This window comes from Syngnathus floridae, chromosome 3 (assembly GCF_059516105.1).
Source record: "Syngnathus floridae isolate MCC-2025c chromosome 3, RoL_Sflo_1.0, whole genome shotgun sequence".
NCBI lineage: Eukaryota > Metazoa > Chordata > Actinopteri > Syngnathiformes > Syngnathidae > Syngnathus > Syngnathus floridae.
In genome coordinates, this window is record NC_142415.1 from 6,709,282 (window position 1) to 6,733,989 (window position 24,708).

Here is a 24,708-nt window from a genome sequence, read left to right on the forward strand (position 1 = left end):
TGAGGCGGACATGCTAACCAGTGCTCCACCGTGGCACCCCATCACTTAAATAACTTATACAGATGTGACTTTTTTTTTCCCCAACAAAAAAAACGGCAACTTCAATACTGTAGAATACAAAAGCGATAAAAAAACAAAAAATAATCCCAACACCTGACAGTGTCGTAGAATGGCAGGATATTGACAGGAGTGTCCTTTTTGGTTTGCATGGCAGTTGTCTACATGTCTGGGAAAAAAACATTTGACTCTTGGTTATGCTAGAGTGAGCTTTGGATGGTAAAAACTGCCTGGAGAAAAGTATGTTCTTTTGCCATTACCTTGCAAATAAACTCGCTAAACACCAGGATAATAGTAAATATTCACATTAAAAAACTGCCTGGGGAAAAAGTACTGCTTGTTCTTTCCCAGCTAATAAAGGGGTTATGTGTTCCAGACGCGTCATTTTCAGGTTTGCCTTGTCAAAAAGGAACATTTCAGATTTCCATAACAATAGTTTTCTTATTCACAACAATCATCAACACCACATCTTGCCAAGGATGGCAAGCAATGCCACAAAAAAATACTTCAGGTATCCACAGCTACATTCTTCCTAATCTCAACTGTCATTCGGTTACCTTGTGAACACAAGGCGTGGTTTGCACCTTTTAAAGTAATTTTCACAATTATTCCACAAATTAAGACCAACAGCAGACATAATTGCTTTGTTTTGGTTCTTATGTTTAATTTTGTAAAAGTTAGCTAAAAAATTCTATAATTATTGCAATATTATTATTGAGTATTAGTCAAAATGACATGAAATACTTTGAATTGGAATTAGAGATCTCTGTCGAAAACAAATTTTTGCACATTTTTGCAGAGGACAGACTTCAATTTGGTCATTGATGTGAATTAAATTTCTCATTACCGATATTTAAAATTTACATAATTATCTGTAGACATCTACGTGAATATATGAATGACTTTAATTATGTATAGTCAAATGACATGGTAGATATCACACATACAAATACTTATAATACAGTTGTAGGTATCTCTAATTCTGTGATTTAATTCTTGACAGTCATTTGACTCACCACTCCTTTTCCCAGGACATGTCCTACTTTTGAGCCCTAAAAAAACATCCGGGGGGAATTTAAAAAATCGTCCGGGATTTTGTTGGACTGCCTCAAACATACATGTACAGTACATTGTCAATAGAATTGCCACTCCGTTCCATTTTACTCAATTCCAAGTTTTTCTGTATCGTTCGCAAATAATTAATTCTTAAGTCACGCCCTTCTCCTCAAATCTAGTCACTTTGTTACGAAGTAGGGTGGGCTGGCCAGTCAGTCTACACCGAATGTTTACAAGCAATGTCGGAAGAAAAATGCACGTCCACGGAGAAGTTGAATAAAAAAAAAAAATCCGGTGCTTTCGCCAGGGTCGTGATCCTCATGAAGCTGAGTGCTTGACATGCAAGGCAGGCACTTACGTGTCTGTGGCAAATAGAGGTACCAACCCGCAAGAGGAGGACTGAAGAGGAGCCCTTTTTTTCTTCTTCAAATGCACCGATGGCCGTATTTCTTGTCTTTTTTTACTTAGTGTACCACTATAAAACTCAAAAATGTCAATGTACACATAGTATGTTTTTGTTAGTGTAAATATGTTTTTGTTATTGTATATATGCTGGTTTGTGTTATTCGGGCCAATAAATGCAATTGCTATACAGACACTTTGTAATTTGTGTCATAACGTGACACAAATGACCCCCAATTAAAAAAATGACCACGCCCCCCCCCCTCCCCCCCAAAAAAAAGGTGTCCACTTTTTCAGAAACGCAAATCTGGTTACCCTAAATCATAAAATAAAGTCATATGACAGAACAAATTGCCTCCAGTTTTTCTGGCGCCACTTGTGAAGAAAACGGGCAAGTCCCCGCCCACTGAAAGCCCACTGGCCAATAAGAACTCAGCTGGGGATAATCTGTAGGTATATATCGCGAGGAAGCTTGTCCCTTGTTTAAAAAAATATATATAATCCTGTAGTACGGAGAGACTTGACTCAACAAGTGTTCAGCAGGCTGCAGGGCGCGCGAGAGAGAGGGAGAGAGAGAGAGAGAGGGCCACTGAAGTGATGGACCACTCAAAGCAGACTGAGTTCACTTTAACCGACAAAAAAGACTCGGGGGACGCCACTTTGGTGATCAACGGACACTTTGATGGAGTGGTCAAAAGACCCCCTGCTGCTCTCCAGGGTCCTGCTGCCGAGTCGGGGTCGCCTCGGTCGACGCAATCGGTGACGGAGAGCTGGAAAGAGGAGCACACCAGGAGCGTGGAGGACAACGAGGTGAGCCTGCCGTCCCTGGCCGAAGCCTACACTACAATTTTACGTGGACTTGGAGAAGACCCACATCGGCAGGGGCTCGCCAAAACTCCCTGGAGAGCCGCAACCGCCATGCAGTTCTTCACCAAGGGCTACCAGGAGACTATCATCGGTGAGTTTTAAATCCTGCAAAGAGTTTCAGAGGGACATTTGGTATTGCTCTGATGTCCTCCGATAACTTTTGTGAAGAACCATTCATACTAGTAATTGGTTCTTAAATTTTTCCACATCTATTGCAATCAGATCTGAAGTGGAATATCATCTTCTTACATTAGCACAACAAACTACTAAATAATGCCATTATGAGGAACAATTGCTTATGCTCTTAATTTTTAATTAAGACGCTTGTTTGTATGACAGTGGTAGACAACCACAGTATCTTCTGCCAAACAAGCGGTTATAATATATATGACAGATGTAAAATGAATGGTTTGATTTGACCGCTGGAATGCTGGAATACGTAAGAGACACACCCAATGTACAGACTTCAAAAAATGAGAGAACATCCAAGTGCTGCACCTGGAAACACTGGTTAGACTTAAATCACTCCAGCATTTTCTGCTTTGTGATTCCTTGCAAACTTTCAAAGCCGCACATTGATGTGATTTTGTGTTCGAGACCGGCCTGTTATTTGAGTCCATGCGCTGGGCCTCATGTCCCTGTAACAATTTTAAAGCGGTTTCAGCACCACATGGGCCCACTTTGCCACACTTCAGTACAATACAGTGAAATCAGGGTTTTCCTCGCTTCATCCACCTCTGTAAGAATCCATCTGGAGGTAGTTTAGCTTTACGTGCTGTGAGGCTAAATTCTAAAGAAAGAATGCGACAAAATAGAAGAAACATTTGAGAAACCCAGCTTCAATGACAAGGTGACATGCACCAAATTCTTAATTTATGATCAACAGAGGATGAACACTGAAAAGAATCACGATGGTATGCATGCAGTATGTTGCGTGTTCAAACCCGCTTTTTCCTCATTGGTTGGTTCAAAAGCCTCCCCCTTGATTTATTGGAAAGCAGAGAACACACACAAAACCAGTTTGCAATGGAAAGCTGGTTGTTTGTAAAGAGTTTAACCCTTCAGTGAGAGTCACTGGACTGTTTGTTGAGTGTTCAGGTGTGTTTGTGTGTTGTTGTAATCGTGTGCCTGCGTGCGCACGTGTGTGTGTGTGCAAGGGCGAACAGGTGTATATGTGTGTGTGTGCCCTGGTCATGGGTTCAGCTTTTATCACAGCATGAGGGAGAAATCCGCTTGTTGACCAGCAAATGACCAAAAGATATAAAGAGATTTATTGGAAATTATGTGATTATTTCTACTGGTTGATCAAAATTGTTACTTTATTTAGTCTAAAGCAGTGGTTCTTAACCTGGGTTCGATCGAACCCTAGGGGTTCGGTGAGTCGGCTTCAGGGGTTCGGCAGAGCTGGTATGTCATTCCCCCCCCCCCCCCCCCCCCCCCCCCCCGCGGATGGCCGAACACACCTGAATGTCGTGTAAATTCGCGATAACGCATATCTGAACTGGTCTTGCAAAGGCAACAGCAGAAGTCACACTGATTTGCTGGTATGTCATTACCCCCCCCCCCCCAAAGAGGGGTTCGGTGAATGCGCATATGAAACTGATGGGGTTCAGTATGTCGCCAGTCGTTGTACCTGGAGAAAGCCCACGCAGGCACGGGGAGAACATGCAAACTCCACACAGGATGTGCCGATGGTGGAATCGAACCCGCACCCTCCGAACTGTGAAGCGGACGTGCTAACCTTATGCACTCAAAACGGAATATTTATTCAACTTCTAAATCCAAAGTATCGTATATTCTGGACTATAAATCGCAGTTTTTTTCATAGTTTGGCCGGGGGTACGACTTAAGTGAAATTATTAACACATTATATCACTTCACATGTTAATTTCACACTAAACTGCAAGAGGGCGCTCTAGGCTTGTGGAATAATTGGAACTGTAACTGACGATGAGTCTGACGTAAGCCACGTAGAAGAGGAAGCGCTGCATCTTGTACCTCTGGAGTTTGCAGAGTTGTTTAAAAGTGACAGAGGATGAAAATTTCATTGAATTTAGTGATTTGGAGTGACACGAATGGTTTGGTAAAGTTTTTAGCATGTTATTTATGTTATAATTCTCTGAATAACTCTTAATATGTTACGTCACGTACGTTCGTAGTTCCTTGTTTATGTGTTTATGTAATGTTAGCATACCGTATAATTATTCAGCCTGTTGCCTCTATTCTATTTTTATCTTAAATTGCCTTTCAAGATCTGTTCAAAGTGTTGGATTTCATCACATACATTTCCTCCCAAAATGCGACTTATACTCCAGTGCGACTTATATGTCTTTTTCTTCTTTATTATGCTATTTATTTATTATTCAGCCTGTTGCCGCTATTCTATTTTTATCTTAAATGACCTTTCAAGATGACATGTCTGTTCGAGGTGTTGGTTTTTATCAAATACATTTCCCCCAAAAATGTGACTTATACTCCAGTGTGACTTATATGTCTTTTTCTTAAAATACGGTACTCAAAACTATCATCATAGGCTAATGCCATTTGTCCCGGCACGTGAAAGACTAGTCCTTAAGTTTTTATTCTTTTGTCAAGTACAAAATGATATAATAATAATTATAATAATAATAAATTAAATAATAATAATAATAATAATAATAATCATCATAATAATAAATTAAAGAATAATAATAATATTAGTGTTGTGCCTTGACTTTGAGTTTTTTGACATACAAGCCATCACTTGACCCCGACCACTAGGTGCTAGCAGCACATCATTAAGCCACCATCAATTTCAATTGATTTTCTTGCAATGGAATGACTACGTTGGTGGCAGACGGTAAAGTGCCTTTTGGATGATAAGTCAGTAGACACCACAGAAAAAGATCAAGAAATGATACATTAGATACACATGTGTTCTGTGCTCACATTTTCTGTGTGTTCAGGATATGTGGAGAGCAAATGTGACAGTTCATCGGTGTCATAGGCCTTTTATGGCTGTGCAAAAAGTATTTACTATTTTGTGACTAAAATAGCCTTTAAATTTGTAGCTTACCCCGTGAAGACGTATAATTCAGTTACAGCAGCTGATAGCATGAATTGTGATTGTTTGCTCCACATTCTGTTCTGTGTCAAGATCAGCTCGCTCTTGTTTTTGTTCTGAATGCAGATGCCACGTAGTATGACAAAAGATCTACAGAAGCGTTTGAACTGTTTGTTCTCGGCAAGATGCTGATAAATATATGAAGTGATGATGAGTCAAACTGTCATTACCTGATGTGCGCCCTCCTCCTCCAAGATGACAGTTTTCACCAGCTGCCAGCCATTTAGTTAAGCTTGACTTAACCATATCCTCCAGGATGTTTGTGTATGGAAGTGTGCGTGTGCATGTTTGTACACACAGTATATTTGCAAGGTATTTATCATAGCAACAATTGAACTATTGCCAAAGAAGTTCTACAGATGCAAACATTGAAAATTTGCCAGCAGTATTGCCTCCAAAACTTGTCTGTGATCTTAAAAATTCTAGTAAGTTTCTAAGTCTTTTGGTACGCAGAAAACACCTTAAGAATCCAACATTATCCATCACAGTTTTTTTTTAATCTGTAATAAACATGGTACTAACTAGGTGTTATTACCTGCCACATCTTCGGGTACTTGACAAGATAAAGCACTCCAATTACCACGTTATTACAGTTTCAACCCTGTGACAACGTCATTCTCAGGCTAGGTTTTCCTTCCCAGTGCTCGTCTCTGAATTAACCAACCAAAATACTAGCTGATTAGCAGTTGGAGCGTTCATACTAACATTTTAAAATCTCAAAAGAGCACATCAGTGTCACGTTTGCTTTATTGTTACATTGGAGAGTGGACGTCGCAGCTGCTGGTTAATGCAGCATTCTGTCTAAAAACTGACTTCAGCATCATAAAAGAATGCACCAATGACGTACATTAGCGATATAAAGTTACATGTCAATCAAAACCTTTCATCATATCTCCAAAGACTAGAAGTGTTTCTTTGCATCAAGGGATGCTTTGAGACTAATCGTCAATTTGTTTTGTATATGTGAAGCCCTTTGAGACTGCTTGTGATTTCGGGCTATATAAATAAACTTGACTTGACTTGACACAGGACAGTACAACACCAACATTTTGAGGTTATTGTGACAATGATTTACATTGGCTCGCCTGGCAACGTTACAGAAATGTAATTAGACAGCTGATTGTGATGAGGTCCAAAAGAACCTCTAAATGTGCTTCCCCATCATCTTTTTACCTGGCTTCGTGTTTACTTTACAGTCCTGCGATAAGCAACAGCAACAAGTCGGTGACCCTCCCCCCTGTTGTTCCTTCACTGCCTCTAACTGATTGTCAGTCAGGAAATTAAAACCCGACATGGTACGGCTGGGAAGCGTCTTTGTCGTCACAAAACGATAAAAGCGCTTTATTGAACCCTGGTGACCAACAAAAAAAAGAAAAAAGTAATAAAGCAACAGGAGTGTATAGAAGCAGAACTTTAATTTGATATGAAAAAAATGATGATAAAGGGATTGCCAAAAGTCGAAGGTGCATCACTCAATTGGATAAAATAAATGACAATAAATTACATTGCAGGTCAACAAAAAAATTTTAATCAAAGGCAGCTTTATGTGTCCCTAAGAGTGGTTTTGACGCTGAATTAAAAATGAACATCAGGTTTTTGAGACAGATACAGATTTAACCATGCATTGTAATTTTGGGCAAAACTCTGCCTGTTGCTGAGCATCATAAATATCAATCAATCTATAACCATAGTACTTATTTATGCAGTAATAAACTTGATATGGTACAGAAAAAAAATTGAAAAACATCACCTGTAACTTAAAAAAATGGAGTAACAATTTACTGAATGGTGTTATGTTCATATCTTAAGACACAAGAGATGGATGTAAAGTTTTAATTTTGACACTTACAACAAATAAAAATTGTAGTCAAAATAAACTAGTAATTTATTTAAAGTGTCAACTTGGAAAGAAAGTAATCTAATGTCTATTGTGTTTTTGTGTGCAGACGTGCTGAACGATGCTATCTTTGATGAAGATCACGACGAGATGGTGATCGTCAAAGACATTGATGTGTTCTCCATGTGCGAACATCACCTGGTGCCCATCATCGGCAGGGTGAGTGATGTAGCATGCACATGTACAAACACACACATGCTGTCAAAAGTCGGTGATGTGTATTGGGACCGGTCAAGATCTGTTTATCTATCCGTTTGTCCATCCATCTGTTGCTGGTATAGAAATAGTCTGACTGATGATTGACTGGAAAATAACCAGGAATATGTATGTCACAATTGCTATTTTGGTGGTCACTCATTATGTAGTTTAAAACAGACAAAATGAGAAACAACCTGATTAGCCAAAATCTACTTACGTTCAACTTTAGCTTCCGCTTCTGGCCAACCGCTTTGACATCATTACTCTGCATCTGAGACCTGATTGGTTATTCTTCCCTTTTTATGTGTATTCAGGCATAAACTGTTTCATCCCTCCATCTTGCCTGCAGGTGCATGTCAATTTAGACAAAGGCGGTAGCCATCGGATTTTTTTTTTCCCCCAACGGTGTAAATAGCCTCTGGTGACATCAGTGAATCACACATTAAGACAAAGTGTTTTCTGGTCATCTGTGCGTGTGTGCGTGCGTGCGTGCGTGCGTGCGTGCGTGCGTGCGTGTGTGTGTGTGTGTGTGTGTGATCAGGTGGTTGTGTCTCAAAAGCGCATCATTGTTGTCGCTAACCATCCCCTCTCAACTGTGTGCTCTCAGTGACTCATGACAGGAAGTGACACACATCCTCTTGGTTCTTTTTTTTTTTTTGCATATCAGTGGCTGTGAGAGCATCATAAGAGAAAACATTCCATTCCATTCCATTCATCATTTGGTCACATATTTGACCCCTAGTTATTGCTTTATATCCCTTTGAATGAGAGTTCCTGTACCCTGGGCTGATCACTATAGTGGCTGACACAAAGGGACAAAGTGCTATCACAACTCACTAAAATGGCACAAACTGAGATTTAACACATTAGGCCTCTTTGTGTGAGGCAGCTTTGCTAAGATTTAACAGTGCTGCGTGAGATTAATTCAAATTACATGGAAGCTCTGAAGTAAAATGGAACGGAGACAGGGCGACCAGGTGCAGCTTGGACCAATGTTTATTGAAGGGAAAGGGGTAGTGGAGAACATGAAGACAGACAGGAATGGTCCTGTGGTTTACGGACAGCAGGATGATTAGCAGGGGCAGGAACGGGTATAACCAGTATGGGTTACATAAACCAGTGTTTCCCAACCTTTATTAATCACGGCACACCTTTTCATTGGAAAAAATCTCGCGGCACACCGCCAACAAAAATCTGTTAAGCTCCTATATTAAAATCAGTTATATTACAACGAAACACGTACAGTCCTATTCCTATATATGTATGGAGAGTCGAATAATTTAATAGAAATAAATACTAAATATTCTTTAAATTGTATTCCTTTTTTTAAATAAAAGTGACAGTTTTTTAAAAAGGTTTTAGACGGTGTAAGAAATAAACTATTTAAAGTGATTGTGATTAAAATAAAAGAATCAACGTGATTTTGTTTACTGTTTTAGACTAGGTCTATAAATACTGCAACAATAAGAACAAAGTCACTTTTAAAGACGCTCTGCTGTTCTGACAGCAGCTGAGTGGCTATCACAGTCGAGGAATCTCGACTTGACTGCTTATTTTACGTATGTGAAAAATAACCAATCCAGGTTCTCCGGTTGAACTGCATGCTCTGATTTCCATTGGACCTCAAACGCACCACAACCGTCATAGTGTCTGTCACTGTTAGCAAAAGCACACGGCAACACACACATAAACTGAATATGTGCCGATGCAATACAATCAGATCGACACAATATGAAATCTCAAGATTCTCCGATTCTCCACACATGCACGATTAGCAAGTGGCTGACCAGGCCTTGCGCGAACTGACCAGTGGTTTAGCGATCCTGTTTACAATGCGCTCCGTAATTAATATTGGACAATCCCACGGCACAGCTGAACGTCTCTCACGGCACACCAGTGTGCCGCGGCACAGTGGTTGGGAAACACTGACATAAACAGATGGTTGAACAGGGAGTGAGCAGGTAACAGTGATTGCGGTAATTTACAGGGAGGCATGAAAGTAAAGACAATACGGTATGTGCGGGTGGGCCACATATGGGACAAGCAGGTGGGAGTGCGGTAGAAACACCCATCTGCGATCGGCGCGCCCGGAGACGAGACAAAATTCAAGATGAATTCAAGAATATGCACAAAAACTTTGTTGTTGAACAGGGAGTTAATAAATAAAATGAATTGTATAAAAAATAGTGCTGTAAAGCATTCATGCATTCATACATGTTCTGAACAGCTTATCTAATTAGCATTTTTTCCCACATATTTCCCCTCTCCTACTTCTACTATTTAACCAAAATTGTAATGGATATTTTTTTTGAGTAAAATTCATGTAAAACTCTCAATTACAAATTATATTTCCCTTCAAAGACTGTTCTAATAGCTTTCTTTGATCCATGAATACAAGTCGTCTACTGTAAAATTAGTTGAACTACATATACGTAGATTGGATTTGAATTTAGTTTTGCAACATGCGCAAATGATGGAACTTGAGATTTCTCCAACAAGACTTCAGCAAGTAAAACTGAAAATAGAAGCACCTAAAGTTTGAGTTTGGCAATCTTTGCAACAGTGACTCCTCTAAGTTTGGCTGTACGCATGAGCAGGACCTAGAAGCCACCACATTTTATTTTTCAATTTACCCAAGTGGCAGTGTATCTAAGGCTCTAACTTCCTATCTAAAGACTCAGTCACGATGCTGTCCACTTTAGTCAACAAGCAAGAATATAGTCCCGGAAATAAATTCCATGCAAGACTGATGTAATATTTGGCTTTTTTTTTTTAACTCTTGATTTGTAAAGTGATGTTTTTGCCAATGATGGTTTGCCTCTAACAAATATAATTTTGTTCTTAGCGTTTGTTTGATTTTGTGCATTTTTTTGTCCGTGACGCTCTCTCTTGGTCTCGAACACATGCATGAAAACACCCGCACCCAGGTGATGCAGATAATACAAAGTGAAGTCTTCTCACATGTTTGATGTCTGCTATCAGACTTCTGCAGCAGGAAGGAGACAGAAGGCGAGGAAAAAGGAGGAAAGATGAGCAAAAGAGATCTTTGCACGCTTGTGCTGCTGCCCTTTCTCTCATCTGGTCTACAAATTGCGTTTGACATTTGGGTGGAGCATTTGAGTGTGTACGTGTGTGTGTGTGTGTGTGTGTGTGTGTGTGTGTGTGTGTGTGTGTGTGTGTGTTGCAGAATTAGACCCTGCAGCACTCTAAGGCAGTGATTGTCCAGCTGATGACGCCAAGACTCATCCTTCCTTGCATATCCAGCTACTCTGCCCTCGTCACTCTTTTAGCCTATGCGTGGAGATTTTTCTCCAACTGCTGTATATTAACTGCCATTGACGCCTGTAGACGTCAAATATCTATTTTATCTGGGCTGGCAGTGAATGAGTTAAGAAACCATCATCGTTCAACTATACAAGCTAACCACCAAATTAGATCAGAAACAATCAAGGATAGTCACTTGTTGACACAAAGAATAACCCCAGCGAGCAAAGATCACATCAGTCATTGGTTGGCTGTGATATCAAATAACAGGATGTCTGCCATTTTGGGATTTTTTCTTGATGTTCACCTCAAGGTTAACCACACAGAAGAAGACATTCTTAACGTCACTGTGGCTTCTATTGTGTTTAGTACTTGTATTATTTACCACACCTACTAAATTGACATCAAACTTGTTTGGTGTACATAAACTCACTAACAAACCTGCTATGATTTTTTTTGTCAGTGTGACAAGTTTGCCTCATTATCTTTTTATTAATTTATTCATTTGAACTGGCTTTGTTGACTTTGTGCAGGTTCACATTGGTTACCTCCCCAACAAGCGAGTTTTGGGTCTCAGCAAACTAGCCAGGTGAGAACATTTTGTTACTATCAATGTGTGTGTGTGTGTGTGTGTCTGTATGCGTGCGTGCGTGCGTGCGTTTGTGTGCGTGTGTGCAGTCGCAAGTGGTTTTAGTATGCTAAGCCTAAAGGTATTGGGGTCAATGGGATCAGGTCTGCACTTGCACACATTCAATAAGCAGTCTAATAATCCTCTTAAAATGCACACCCATCGAACATGATCAATTAAACACTGCCCAGGAAACAAACACGCACAAATAAGCATGCCTTCTAACAATAAAATATGATTTTACTGCTAATTACTGATTCTGGTAGACCAGCCAATAAAGACGACTTAGAATATGACTTTACAGCTAATTACTGATTCGGTAGACCAGCCAATAAAGATGTAGCCACTAAATCACAAGGAAATTGTCCCAACTATGTCATCAAAACTTAGATGTAAAGCCCCTTGTTATTGTTGCATCTGTTGTAAAATGCACCATATAAATAAAGTACCTTTACCTAAATAAATATAAAAATAATATTTAGTTTCTTTTTTGCTCGTTGCAGCCTGTTTATTCTTGTGACATTTGTATACAGCATACCAAGCTTTGAAAAGGTCTGAAGCGGTTTGCTTACTGAGAAAGTCAGCAGGTCAAAGGGCACCAGCAGAATGCTCTTGAGGATATGTTGCTCATTTGAACCCTTTCAACTCAGAACTCTGTGGTCGACATCCATCAGAGCTGGAAAACCTTATGAAACAGTGTTTACAGAAGCTACAACTGGGGTGATTTATTTGTCAAAATGTTGCCATCTGCTGGCTTTGAAAGAAATCGCAGGTATCGCAACTTCACGTGATGGCATCCTAACCCTAAGCGTCATACACGCGCACGGCTGCTATTATTGACTTAATAAATGTCTCATTAGCGGATAATAAAGCGGTTCATAAAATGGATGGAAGGATGGATTGTTGCTACATTGTTAGTTTGTTTGACATTGTTTAAGAACATTACTGAGATAAAATATTGAACATATTTAAAGTGTTTTTTGGACTTCACAAACTTGCTCTTTCCTCAGGATTGTGGAGATCTACAGCCGCAGACTACAAGGTACATCCGAAAACTTTGCTTAGCAGCCATCATGTTGAGTTCACCAATGCTGTTTATTATTCACAGTTCAGGAGAGGTTGACTAAGCAAATTGCTGTGGCCATCACTGAAGCTCTGCACCCCACCGGGGTTGGCGTTATCATCGAAGCTACGTACGTACACAGAAAATAGATAACCTATTTGTGCAGTCCAACATTTATTAACTGTTCTGGCAATGACAGGCAAAGTCACATTTCAACATTCTTAATCATCCATCCATTTTTCACTTTTTGTCACATACAGCCATCAAAATCACTTTTTTAAAACAAACATATAGTCCTCTAGCTTAATGCTAACACATGATGGACACAAATGGTGCAGCAACACATTTAAACATTTAATATAACAGTAGGTACTCATATTAACATTATTTAGTATCCTCTGCAAGGAGTTGAGACGAGCTGATATGTGCTCTATTTTCTTGTTTCATAACCTTATGTATGCTAAACAGTAAATGAGTTTATTATAATTGCTTACTTACTATTTATGATGCAACTGTCACCATCATTTCTTATGGCAGTGTGTTAAACATCATCCGTTTGTTTTCACAGTCACATGTGCATGGTGATGCGAGGCGTCCAAAAGATGAACAGCAAGACCATCACCAGCACTATGTTGGGAGTCTTCAGGGAAGACCCCAAAACTCGTGATGAGTTTCTGACGCTGGTCAGGAGCTAAATTTCCTCCTCCGCGTGTTGCTGGGGCTTACACGGACCAGCTTATGTGCACTTGTGTGCGTGTGTGTGTGTGTGTGTTTTATGTTAACAGAGAAAGTAAAACATTCCACTCTTCAGACATATTGTCTGCCTCAAACTCCACATCAGAGGCTTTAGTCTGAGTAATCCACAAGAAAATGTTTTAATGTTTTTAAGTGTTAATAGAAAAACGAAGTATGTATACGCAAGATGATAACATCAGGTGAAAATACAATATGACTATGAATACCTCACAGTATAATTTGTATGATCACAGTCCATCCATTTTCTATAGCGCTTGTCCCTCAGAGCTGGAGCAGAGAGGCGGGGTGCACCCTGGACTGGTTGCCAGCCATGTGCACCTTCTCCGGTTAGTCCAGCCCGCATGGTGAAAACAAATGTTGTTTGTCTCTTGGTGCACTGCAATTCGACGGTGACCATTCCAGGTGCACCTCACTTCAAAGTTTGCTTCGACACAGTGTGAATCCTAACCATCACAAGGTCAGTATAGAAAACGGATGGACAGATGGTCCTCCTCGGACAGTACATTCCAAAAACATGAATGTTCAATGAATTGAAGACGCTTAAGTGCCCACAAGTGTGAATGGTCAGTCAGCTGGGACAGACTCAAGCTCCACTGAAAATAGATTGGTGATAATCAGAGACATTACTCTGAAATGTTTTAAAATATAGAAAGGTACTATATGTATTCTGATGATTATTTTTATTCTCTTATGGAAGGATCTGTCTTTATGTGCCAACTCGGCTCAATCGCTAATTGTGAAAGTAGAGCACAATCAAGTCAACGTGTGTGTCTGTGTTCCTGTGACAGTACGTGTCTATGTTGTCCTGTGCGTTGGTAAAAGTTGAATTGTCTGTTCATGAACGTGGCTTGTGGCTGTTGGGTGTCTGCAGTTGTCTCATTTTTGTGTGGCCTTGCTGAGAGGGAAGGAAGGCCAGTTCTATGGCTTGTTCTCTATTATTGTCATTTCATGTTTATTTAGATTTCTTAATCAAAAATAACACAGTCCTGTAACAACAGGAAGAAGTTCTTGTTTTTCCCCTCAGGCTCATGTGATGTTGTGAGATTGTCTTTGAAGCCAATGAAGTCACTACAAATGCACAGCAGTAAACAAATATTTGTTTATTCGGTGCAATAAAACAAATCGTATCTGTCTTGAAATATACGTTTGATCATTCTGGTATGAAGTTTGCCCAAGCTTTCAACACACCTTTTGCATAATTGTATAAATTCCAGTGCTAAACCAAAACATTCCAAGATAGTTTACCACCAACATGATCATGTCTCTCTTTATTCACCTAGCTATCCTGCCAGCCAGCGATGTATAATGACTGGCAGAACAAAGTCTTCCAATCCATGGCAGAAGGTACATCAATAATTACCACATGTAACAGAATGCATCACAACCATAACACATCAAACATGGAGGAGGCAGTTGTATGGATGGGCATTTGCACCGGCGGCTGGGATCAATGCACTGGTTTGGACTGATATGCTGTAACCTTTTAGCACAGTTCGAGACCTGCTCCTTAAGTGACATGAGATCCATTCTCTTCAACTGGTGCCATAGAAGGAAGGATACAATGAACTTGATCATGAAAGGAAATCAAGACTTTTCGAAGGAAATTAAATTGAATATTATTTGTATTATGGCCATGTTAGCCGACCTTCATCTAAAACTTAAATCCTAGTATGGGCAAAAGCTATTCCTGAAGAATCCGAGCTCCTAAGCTGATGTCTGTTGAAATCAGGGAAGAGTACAAAATGGCGGACAGAAGCACCAGGAGAGGTATACACCCAAAAAGGGATAAATGAACCGAGCAATTTTACAAAAATCTAGTTGAACAAACATGGCAATTAATATCTGCAAAGTTACAATACTATCATAATGTGAATACTAAGCACGTTTCCTACGTTTGTAGTATAATAAAGAATGATAAATATAGTTAAACTGATATTTTCTTTTCCGTAAAATATCATTTACAATTACAATGTCTCAATAAGAATAAATTTTATGGCTGAGTTCGATTTGGGTTTCCAACCTTTTCCCACTATCCCCAAGTGTAAGATGCTTTGCATTATTACAGGTAAATTGATATAATTACTAGGATAAAGGCTATTTAATTATTCACTCATTCATTCAATTTTCTCTTTATTGTTCCTTTTAGACTGCGTGAAATCAGGATCCACACATCACACCAGCTGATATCGGTAATGCGCCATTAGGTTGTTTGCCAGCTGCCAAGTTAAAAACCAATAGAAGAAGAAAGAGAAGCAGCAGAAGAAGAGCCAATGACAGCTTTTAAAATGATGACCACACACCTCATTACAGGAGTTTGTGTCCATTACTTGCTCAGAGTTGTCTGACAATGTTCTTAAAACACTCCAAGTGAAGGAATGGAGTCGAAATACAAAAACAGATGTGATCAAACCTCATTGAATAAAGTACATAAGCAGAAAAGTATATTCACATATTAAATCAATAAAAGAAACACTTTAAGCTTATAATTATACCTACACACCAAATCAATAAAGAAGACATAACTAGACATTTTTGATAGGTGGTAATGACAAAGGTTTTCAAAACTTTATGATCTGATATGTATTTCTGAGCACTTTGAAATAACAAATGTCTTTTGATATATTGCCTAAATAGCTTAATGACCCTTAAGGAACTGTGTAATGCATGCTTGATGTTTTTTCTCTAAATCATGGTCACGGCCAGAGTCGTCTTGACAGTTCAGTACCGGATTATATCTTGTGTTTTGACTACACGTCATATGTCGCCTAATGCGAGACGCCAGCTTTTCGATTACTACTGAACGCTCTGCACAGAGGGAAATATTTTGCCTAACAAAGAAAAGATACGGTTGGAAGCATGATTAAACTGACAATATAAAGACATGGAATATCAAAAGTACAAACTTTGCATAGTCAGGGAACAGTAATAGATTAATGATGTCACAGCCAAAAGCTCACATAATTTCGTACAAAATGACAAAATTGAAAGAATGATGAAAGAATGAGGTGAGACAGTGTATGTGCAAGAATGGAGGAGCATGTTTACAGGAAGGTCACTTGGAGATAAAAACCAGCAGGTGCCAGAGGGAGCCAGCCAAGGACTCGGCCAAAGATGACTGCCAAGGCCGAAAGACGCGATGGAAGACAACACCCCCCACACACACCGAATCGCCCATAACCAGCACCACTCCCATGGAATCAGAATCGCCTGCGAACTTGCCACACCCCCTGACTCATCACCCATCAAACTCGGCCCACACTGGCATGTGCAAATGAATATAAGCTGACCAAAGAACCTTGAATGTTGCCTTTTCTGAATGGAGACTTTCTGCTCTTGAAAGGCCCAGCACTGTATTGTACTTTCCTGAAAATAGAGCTTTCTTTACAAGAATTGTGATTGAACTCAACCAACCTGTGTAAGTCTAATTTCTGCATCAGTGTCTTAGCATTTTCCTAAATCTGAAGAAATCAAACGAGCACGCAGTGAGTAAATTGGATAACAGGTGATTGGCAATGGCTTTTGCCGTGAGGCGCAGATAGCGCGCTCCCTAAATTGTGGACAAAATCCAACACTAGCTAAGAATTTTTAAGTTAAGACGATTCTCAGAATTTTTAGGAATAAAAGCCCAGATATTATTTTCCTAATTGACTATGCATTTTCAGTGTCACTTTATTGCTGTAGTTGAAGTTAAATGGGGCATGGATTGTTAAGTGTTGTAATGCATGTGAAGGCTTATGGAAGTCATAATAAAATCTGAATCAGCTTTATTGACCAAGTTTGCGCATGCCAAATTTGACTCTGGTTGATCTCAGCCTCTGTACAACATTTAAGACATTCGGGTAACTAACAACAGTCTGTGTGGCATCATTACATTTGCATATGAAACGAGGTAGGCAGTTGGTCTAAAGTCACAGAGCGGCTCTCTGTACCGTGATCCCACCATCGTTCCTGTGCCGAAGAAACCTGCACCGTCCTGCTTCAATGACTACCGCCCCGTGGCACTGACGCCCATCATCATGAAGTGCTTTGAGCGGCTTGTCATGGAGCACATCAAGTCCGTTGTCCCCCCCACCATTGACCCTTTCCAGTTTGCGTACCATGCCAAGCGGTCCTCTGAGGATGCCATCTGCTCTGCCCTCCACTCGGCCCTCACCCACCTGGAGAGAAAAGACTCATATGTGAGGTTGCTGTTTGTGGACTTCAGCTCTGCCTTCAACACCATTGTGCCGCAGCGACTCATCTGCAAACTCGACGAGCTGGGCCTCAGTACCTCCCTCTGCAACTGGCTACTGGACTTCCTCTGTCAGAGGCCTCAGGTGGTGCGTGTTGGCGACAAAATCTCCGCCAGCATCACGCTGAGCACGGGGGCCCCTCAGGGCTGCGTGCTCAGTCCATTGCTCTTCACCCTGCTGACGCATGACTGCACTGCGACCTACAGCGACAACCGCATCGTGAAGTTTGCTGACGACACGACGCTGGTGGGTCTCATCACAAAGGGCGACGAGACTCGGTACAGGTCGGAAGTTGACCTTCTGACCACGTGGTGCAGGGACAACAACCTCCTGCTGAACGTCAATAAGACCAAGGAAATCGTTGTTGATTTCCGGAAGGGTCACACAACACACCTCCCGCTGATCATCGACGGTGCTGTGGTGGAGAGGGTGAGCTGCACCAAGTTCCTGGGGGTGCACATCAGTGAGGACCTCTCCTGGTCCGCAAACACCTCGTCACTGGCGAAGAAAGCTCAGCGCCGCCTGTACTTCCTGCGGAAGCTCAGGCGTGCATGTGCTCCTCAGGCAGTCCTGTCTACATTCTACCGTGGCACCATTGAGAGCGTCCTCACCAGTTGCATCGCTGTCTGGGGTGGTAACTGCACTGAACAGAACTTGAAGGCCCTGCAGCGCATTGTGAATACGGCTAGTAAGATTATTGGTGCTTCGCTCCCCTCCCTGAAGGACATTTACACCTCCCATCTCGCCCGCAAGGCAACCTCGATTGCCAGAGATGTGAGTCACCCGGCTCACTCTTTGTTTGACCTTCTGCACTCTGGGAAGAGGTACAGGAGCCTGCGCTCCCGCACCACCAGACTCGCCAACAGCTTCTTTCTCCAGGCTGTTAGGGCCCTGAACTCGCTACCCCCTTCTGCGTAGCGTGCGGCACTGTTGCGCTATTTTCGGGAATGTCTGCTGTACGCGCACTTGCTCCTTTTTTTTCTGCTCCTCTTATTTATTTATTTATTGTTGTGTTATCTATTCATTATTTATTCAGCACGCTTTTGTTGTACTTGTTTACTTGTTTGTCTGTTGTGAGCCATGTCTTGTCACCGTGGGATAGGGGGGAACGAAATTTCGGTTTCTTTGTGTGTCTTTGGCATGTGGAGAAATTGACAATAAAGCTGACTTTGACTTTGACTTTGAAAACGGGACGGTATAAACTGTCTGTTGCATTTTGTAACAAAATAGGATTCCTTTTATAACTTAACTTGTATAGTAAAAATGTTAAAGCACACAGAGTGGTTGATGCAATATAGTTGCTCCATTGCTTGGCTAGTTCTTTCCTTTCACACTCCCAAAACATCGATATTAGAAGACTGCTATTGGAACTGACGCCACTGCGTTTTACGTCAGAATGACGCCAGTTCTGGTGCGACACGCCACCCCGTGTGAATTACCCGAGCCAAATATTATTATAATATATATATTTTTTTTAGGGGGTTGTGTAGTTGTATTGTTTGATGTACTATATGGGTTGTTTCCACGGGATGTTGTAATATAGAGAAAAATGTGTACATTGCCGTTGTTGACATTACCATGTGTTTACTTGGTTGATTTTTGTCTGTTGTATTGTGAGGTGTATTGCTTAGTTGTGTGTGTTATTGAATTAAAAAAAACAACAACAACAAAAACGGATCGTGTGTATGGGGGGGCGGGACGATTCGTTTGAACGAATCATGAGTGAACCGATTCTAAAGATTCAGTTCACTTAAAAAACTGGAGTGCACATCACCAACGTAACCTCCGTGACCAGTGACGTCACGTATCCGGATGATGACCGGCTTTTTAACCGTCGTTCTCTTAAAAAGTTAAAATAGCTCTCGCGTCGCTGTCCAAAAGCCGCCTTTGTTAGCCAAACATTGTTGAACAAGTGTTGTGATTGCAGTGTAAAAATGTTTGCAAACACCGCAGCAAAGTACGTGGAGGAAAAGGACCGTAGTCGTCGACGACTGGAAGCTCTTTGCCTGCAGCCTTATGTTGTGTTACGCAGAGATGGTTAGTACTTGCTGAGGAAAAAAACTATTTTCCATTTTGAATTCTCTTCCAGTGTTTATTTTTTGTAGAATTCTATCAAAAATAATTAAGGCAGATGGAAAAATGCCTTGCATAGGTTTTGCCAGTTTCTCTTTAACTGTAAATTTCATTGTTAATATACATTGAAATGATGCGCGTTTGTCTTGTTTTGCAGACATCAGTGAAGCTATTCGTCCTAAGCAGCAGGAGCCAGAGCTTACTTGCATTAAAGAGGAAGATGTGGGCAAAGAGGTCCACCACTTGAATGAACAAATGGAGCAGACGATTCTTTGCACCATAAACAAGGAGGAAGAGCCGGACCGGCCTTGTATTAAAGAGGAGGGAGACGACTCCTGTGATATTAAAAAGGAGGAGGAGGAGGAAGAGGACACATGCAAGATGCCATTGACTGGTGTTCCCGTGAAGTGTTTCGATAAGGGTCAACGTGAGGTGAGCAAAGGGGCGGAGCCCCCAAGCTGCAGCTCAAGTCAACAAATGACCAGAGAAGGTGATGGAGACCACTGTGGAGGATCACAAGCAGCTCCACCATCAGATAGTGATGACGTGTCGTCACATGTTCCTGCTGCTGCTTCTGCTGCTGCTGCTGCTGCTGCTACTGCTACTGCTGATGAGTCTCAAAACAAACACAGGCAATGTTCTCAGTGTGGGAAATGTTGTGCTAATAACAGTGTTTTGAAACAACAAATGAAGATTCACACAAGAAAGAAAAACCTTCCCTGCTCAGTTTGTGGCCAAAAATTCTCTCAGGGAGGACATTTAAAACAGCACACAAGAATCCACACTGGCGAGAAACCTTTTTCCTGCTCAGTTTCTGGCCAAAGATTCTCTGATAAGAGATACTTAAAAATGTACACAAGGATCCACACTGGTGAGAAACCTTTTTCATGCTCAGTTTGTGGCCAAAAATTCTCTCAGGGGGGACATTTAAAACAGCACACAAGAACCCACACTGGTGAGAAACCCTTTTTATGCTCAGTTTGAGGCCAAAAATTCGCTGGGAAGAGAACTCTAACACTTCATACAAGAACCAACATTGACAAAAAATCTTTTTCATGCTCAGTTTGTGGCCAAAAATTTGGTTGTAAGGGACATTTAAAAACGCACACAAAACTCTGCAGTGGCGAGAAATCTTTTTTATGCTTAGTGTGTGGCCAAAAGTTACGTTGTCTGGCAGCCTTAAAAACGCACACAAGAATCCACACTGGCGAGAAACCTTTTTCATGTTCAGTTTGTGGCCAAAAATTCAGTCGTAAGGAAACCTTACAAATACATACAAGAATCCACACCGGTGAGAAACCTTTTTCATGCTCAGTTTGTGGCCACAAATTCTCTGACAGGGCAACCTTTAAAAGACATACACGTATCCACACTGACAAGAAACCTTTTTCATGCTCAGTTTGTGGCCAAAAATTCTCTCAGAGGGACCATTTAAAAAGGCACACAAGAATCCACACTGGCGAGAAACCTTTTTCATGCTCAGTTTGTGGCCAAAGATTTCCAGTGAAGGAAAGTCTAACAATTCATACACACTGGTGAGAAACCTTTTTCATGCTCAGTTTGTGGCCAAAGATTTTCAGCAAAGAGAACCTTAAAAACTCATATAAGAATCCACACTGTCGAGAACCCTTTTGCCTGCTCAGTTGCCTGCTCCATTGGGCATTCTGAGTGTGTTGGGGAGACGAGTAATGATTCATGAAGTTTTCACTTTCTATTTGTGCAAACTTCATGAATTTTTGCATTGATGATAATATAGTTAACTGCTCTCGGGATGGTAATAGTTTTGCAGTTTTCATTATACTTGGTGTTAATTTTGTTTCTAGTTGTGGTTTTTAACAGTAGTAAATTTAATTAATATTCAGGGCAAGTTGCTTACTTTTCATGTTCATCTTAAGGTTTTTGCCCCCATTTTTGTCAAGACGTTTTGAACAATGTGGAATCATGTGGATAAGTATTGAATCATATGGAATTATGTACCGTATTTTCCGGACTATAAGTCGCTCCTGAGTATAAGTCGCACCAGCCATAAAATGCCCCAAAAAGTGAAAAAAACATATATAAGTCGCTCCGGAGTATAAGTCGCATTTTGGGGGGCAATTTATTCGACAAAATCCCACACCAAAAACAGTCATGAACGAGCAACAACAGGCTAAACGATAGGTATGCTAACGTGACAAACACAAACAAAGAGCTGAGAACGGGCCTGCCGTAACATATAGAGTGATTAAGGACAACTATTACATGAATAACATGTTTATAAAACCATCGGTGTCACTCCAATTCATTAAATCCATCGATCGTTCTTTGTCAACAATGGGTGCGCGCGGCTGAGGGCGCTTGCACTTCAAAATATTCCACAGGCTCATATAACGATAGATAAACTATACTTCAAATAACTATAATATAAGCCAATAATATTATCAAATCATCCGTGCACTTGAAATCCATTAAATCCATCGATCAAATTCCTCGTCCTTTGTCAACATCGCCGCGCGTGCGCCCTGACGTCAGCCTCGTCTTTATTTCACAGATCTAGTATATAACTATATTGTAGCGTTAACAAAGTACAAGGATAGACGTGGTTTGGTAAACGGCTCTTTATTAAACAAAACAAACTTCCAAGCGTGTGGCGGCGTGGACTTCCAGACACGAGAACTCCTTGGCATAGGACCAGGCGTGCGTAATGGCCATGTCCGAGCCCCATGCAGCGTTCGCGGACAGCCGCTCGGCCGAGCGCCGGCCCCCGACTCAGTAGAGTAGGACCGGGCGTGCGTAAAAGCCATAATAGTTTTGCAAACCTTCTATGTCACTCCAAATCCTTAATTCCTTCAAACTCTTTGTCCTCTGTGTCACTTAGAAATGATCACCGCTAATGATGCCGGTAGTCCTTACGTGGTTACGTTTGTCCTTTATGTAAACAACCGCCGCGCCGTGCCACAGTCGTCACTTGAAATAGTAATCCATTGGTACATCACGGTTCTCCAAACTTTCTTTCTGCTGCTCGATTACTGTTTTCAGCTGCATATTTTACAACTTGAAGTTTGTAACCTGCAAAATATGAGGTTTTTTTTGGTGCCATTTTTCTTAAGCCCACCCAGTTGGTGAGTCACGGCCAACGGTGAAATTTAGAGCGCCCTCATCCAGTTTCGTCTGAAAATATAATTTTTTTCAGATGTAGTTTTTTGTTTTGTTTATTTGGTTGTTTTATCAAAGTCAAAGTCTGCTTTATTGTCGATTTTTTTTCATATACCAAGACACACAAAGAGATTGAAATTACGTTCCCACTATCCCTCGGTGAGATAGTACACATATGCATACAAGCAACGCAAAAAAAAACAAGAAGGCACAAACAATGAATAAATAAGAGTGTTGAATAAATGATAAGTAAACAAATAATAATAAATATAAGAGGAGCAAACAGACAGTGGACTTGGATATGGTGCTTTAAAGTGTTAATTGCTTTATTTGATGTTTTCTCTATTTTTTATGTTTTGAATATGTTCAAGATAAAGATATAAAAGCATGTGAAGTGATCAACTATACTAAAAAAACATGGGAAGTGGTCAACTATACTTGTAAGTGATGTCTTAATGATCAAGTAAAAATTTGTGAAAAAAAACATATAAGTCGCTCCTGAGTATAAGTCGCCCCCTACCCAAACTATGAAAAAAAACGCGACGTATAGTCCGGAAATTACGGTAGAATGATATTAAATGATGATGAATGATGACATGCGTCATGTGATACATTTTAAGAAATGGAGATCCATGAGATGTAATTCCCAACATTTTACGACACAAGTAAGTTAAGTATTAAAGGGAAATGTGCTTTCAGCAGTTTGCAAACATATTTTTTAAGGTTGTGTTAAACTTATCATCATATTAATATATCTAGTATTGGAGTGCTCGTGTGAATTGGTGGGTGGCAAAGAATGTGCAGGCAAACTGCATGAACTTGTTTTCTTCGAAGTATTGTGGAATAGGCCCAGACAAGGAGTACCGGACGAGAACACCTCAAGGTCGGTGAGAAACGAGAACAACATCATCCAGGTGGTCGGGCTTCGCGGGGAAAACCCAACCGCCTGACCTCAGCAATAACACCTAGACGGGGAGGAGATGGCCATCGACCAATCATCACACAATGTTTTGCATGCTTTAATATTCATATTGTGTTTCTTCAAAACTGGGCAACCCGGAAGAATGTGTCGTCTTTTGGTGGTCACAAAAACGCACGAGTTTTAGTGAGGGACCCGGGACCCAGGCCTGTATTAGTTTCCTTTGTCAGGAATAAACAATTGGTAAATTTGGTCTGATTGATCGACTGGTCTTCTCTTTGACAGAACGAACTCGCAAAATTGTTAGGTGCGCCAGTGTGTGGATTGGGACATAGCAACTCATGTGTTAAGTGTTGATCGCAATTTGGAGTCAGATCAATAACTATAATCCGTAGCCTAACAGTATCATAAACAGCATATCAAAGTCAAAGTCTGCTTTATTGTCAATTTCTTCACATGTCAAGACATATAAAGAGATCGAAATGATCATTAGTTCATTTGATACCACGGCATTAACCTCAAATTAATCAAACAGATCACATACACTAATACCAGCCACTAAAAAACCAGAGAGGGCCGTGAAGTGGGAGAAACAGCAATATGTACTCATTCTGTTATGTTATACAAACTCATATACTTTTTCATGGTCATATATGTGTAAATACTCTTATTGTTTGATACAAACATGACTGCTCATTCGAGGGCACAGTACAGTACACCAGGGGTGTCGAACTCCAGTCCTCGGGGGCCGCGTTCTAATATGTTTTCCGAGTTACCCTCGTTAAACACACCTGAGTGAAAATATTAGTCCATTTTCACGTTCTGCAGGAGCCTAACTTTTGACACAGGTGCACTTAATGAGGGAATCTTGGAACACATGTTGGAATGCGGCCCCTGAGAACTGGCGTGCGACACCCCTGCAGTACACAGAACTGAGCAACCTTCCAATGCACATGGGCACAAATGAGACACACGCACACACACACGCACACACGCACGCACTGGAGTGCAAGTGTTTCCATTTGTTGAGGCTGCTGATGAAAATAAACGCAATTTAT

The 24,708-nt window shown here is 40.8% G+C and overlaps 2 protein-coding genes across 2 annotated transcripts; both read left to right on the top strand.

The window, feature by feature from the left end:
• Positions 1 to 1,993: 1,993 nt before the first annotated feature.
• On the top strand, positions 1,994 to 14,430 carry gch1 (GTP cyclohydrolase 1). The gene is made up of 6 exons (XM_088371672.1): positions 1,994 to 2,473; positions 7,432 to 7,541; positions 11,378 to 11,433; positions 12,483 to 12,514; positions 12,581 to 12,665; positions 13,104 to 14,430. Exons 1-6 carry the CDS (start codon positions 2,113 to 2,115, stop codon positions 13,228 to 13,230), a joined length of 771 nt encoding a protein of 256 aa, XP_088227798.1. The 5' UTR covers positions 1,994 to 2,112; the 3' UTR covers positions 13,231 to 14,430.
• Positions 14,431 to 19,322: 4,892 nt separating this feature from the next.
• LOC148400237 (uncharacterized) lies at positions 19,323 to 23,903 on the top strand. Its single transcript, XM_088372012.1, has 2 exons — positions 19,323 to 19,560; positions 19,754 to 23,903. Exons 1-2 carry the CDS (start codon positions 19,458 to 19,460, stop codon positions 20,578 to 20,580), a joined length of 930 nt encoding a protein of 309 aa, XP_088228138.1. The 5' UTR covers positions 19,323 to 19,457; the 3' UTR covers positions 20,581 to 23,903.
• The last annotated feature ends 805 nt before the right edge of the window (positions 23,904 to 24,708 follow it).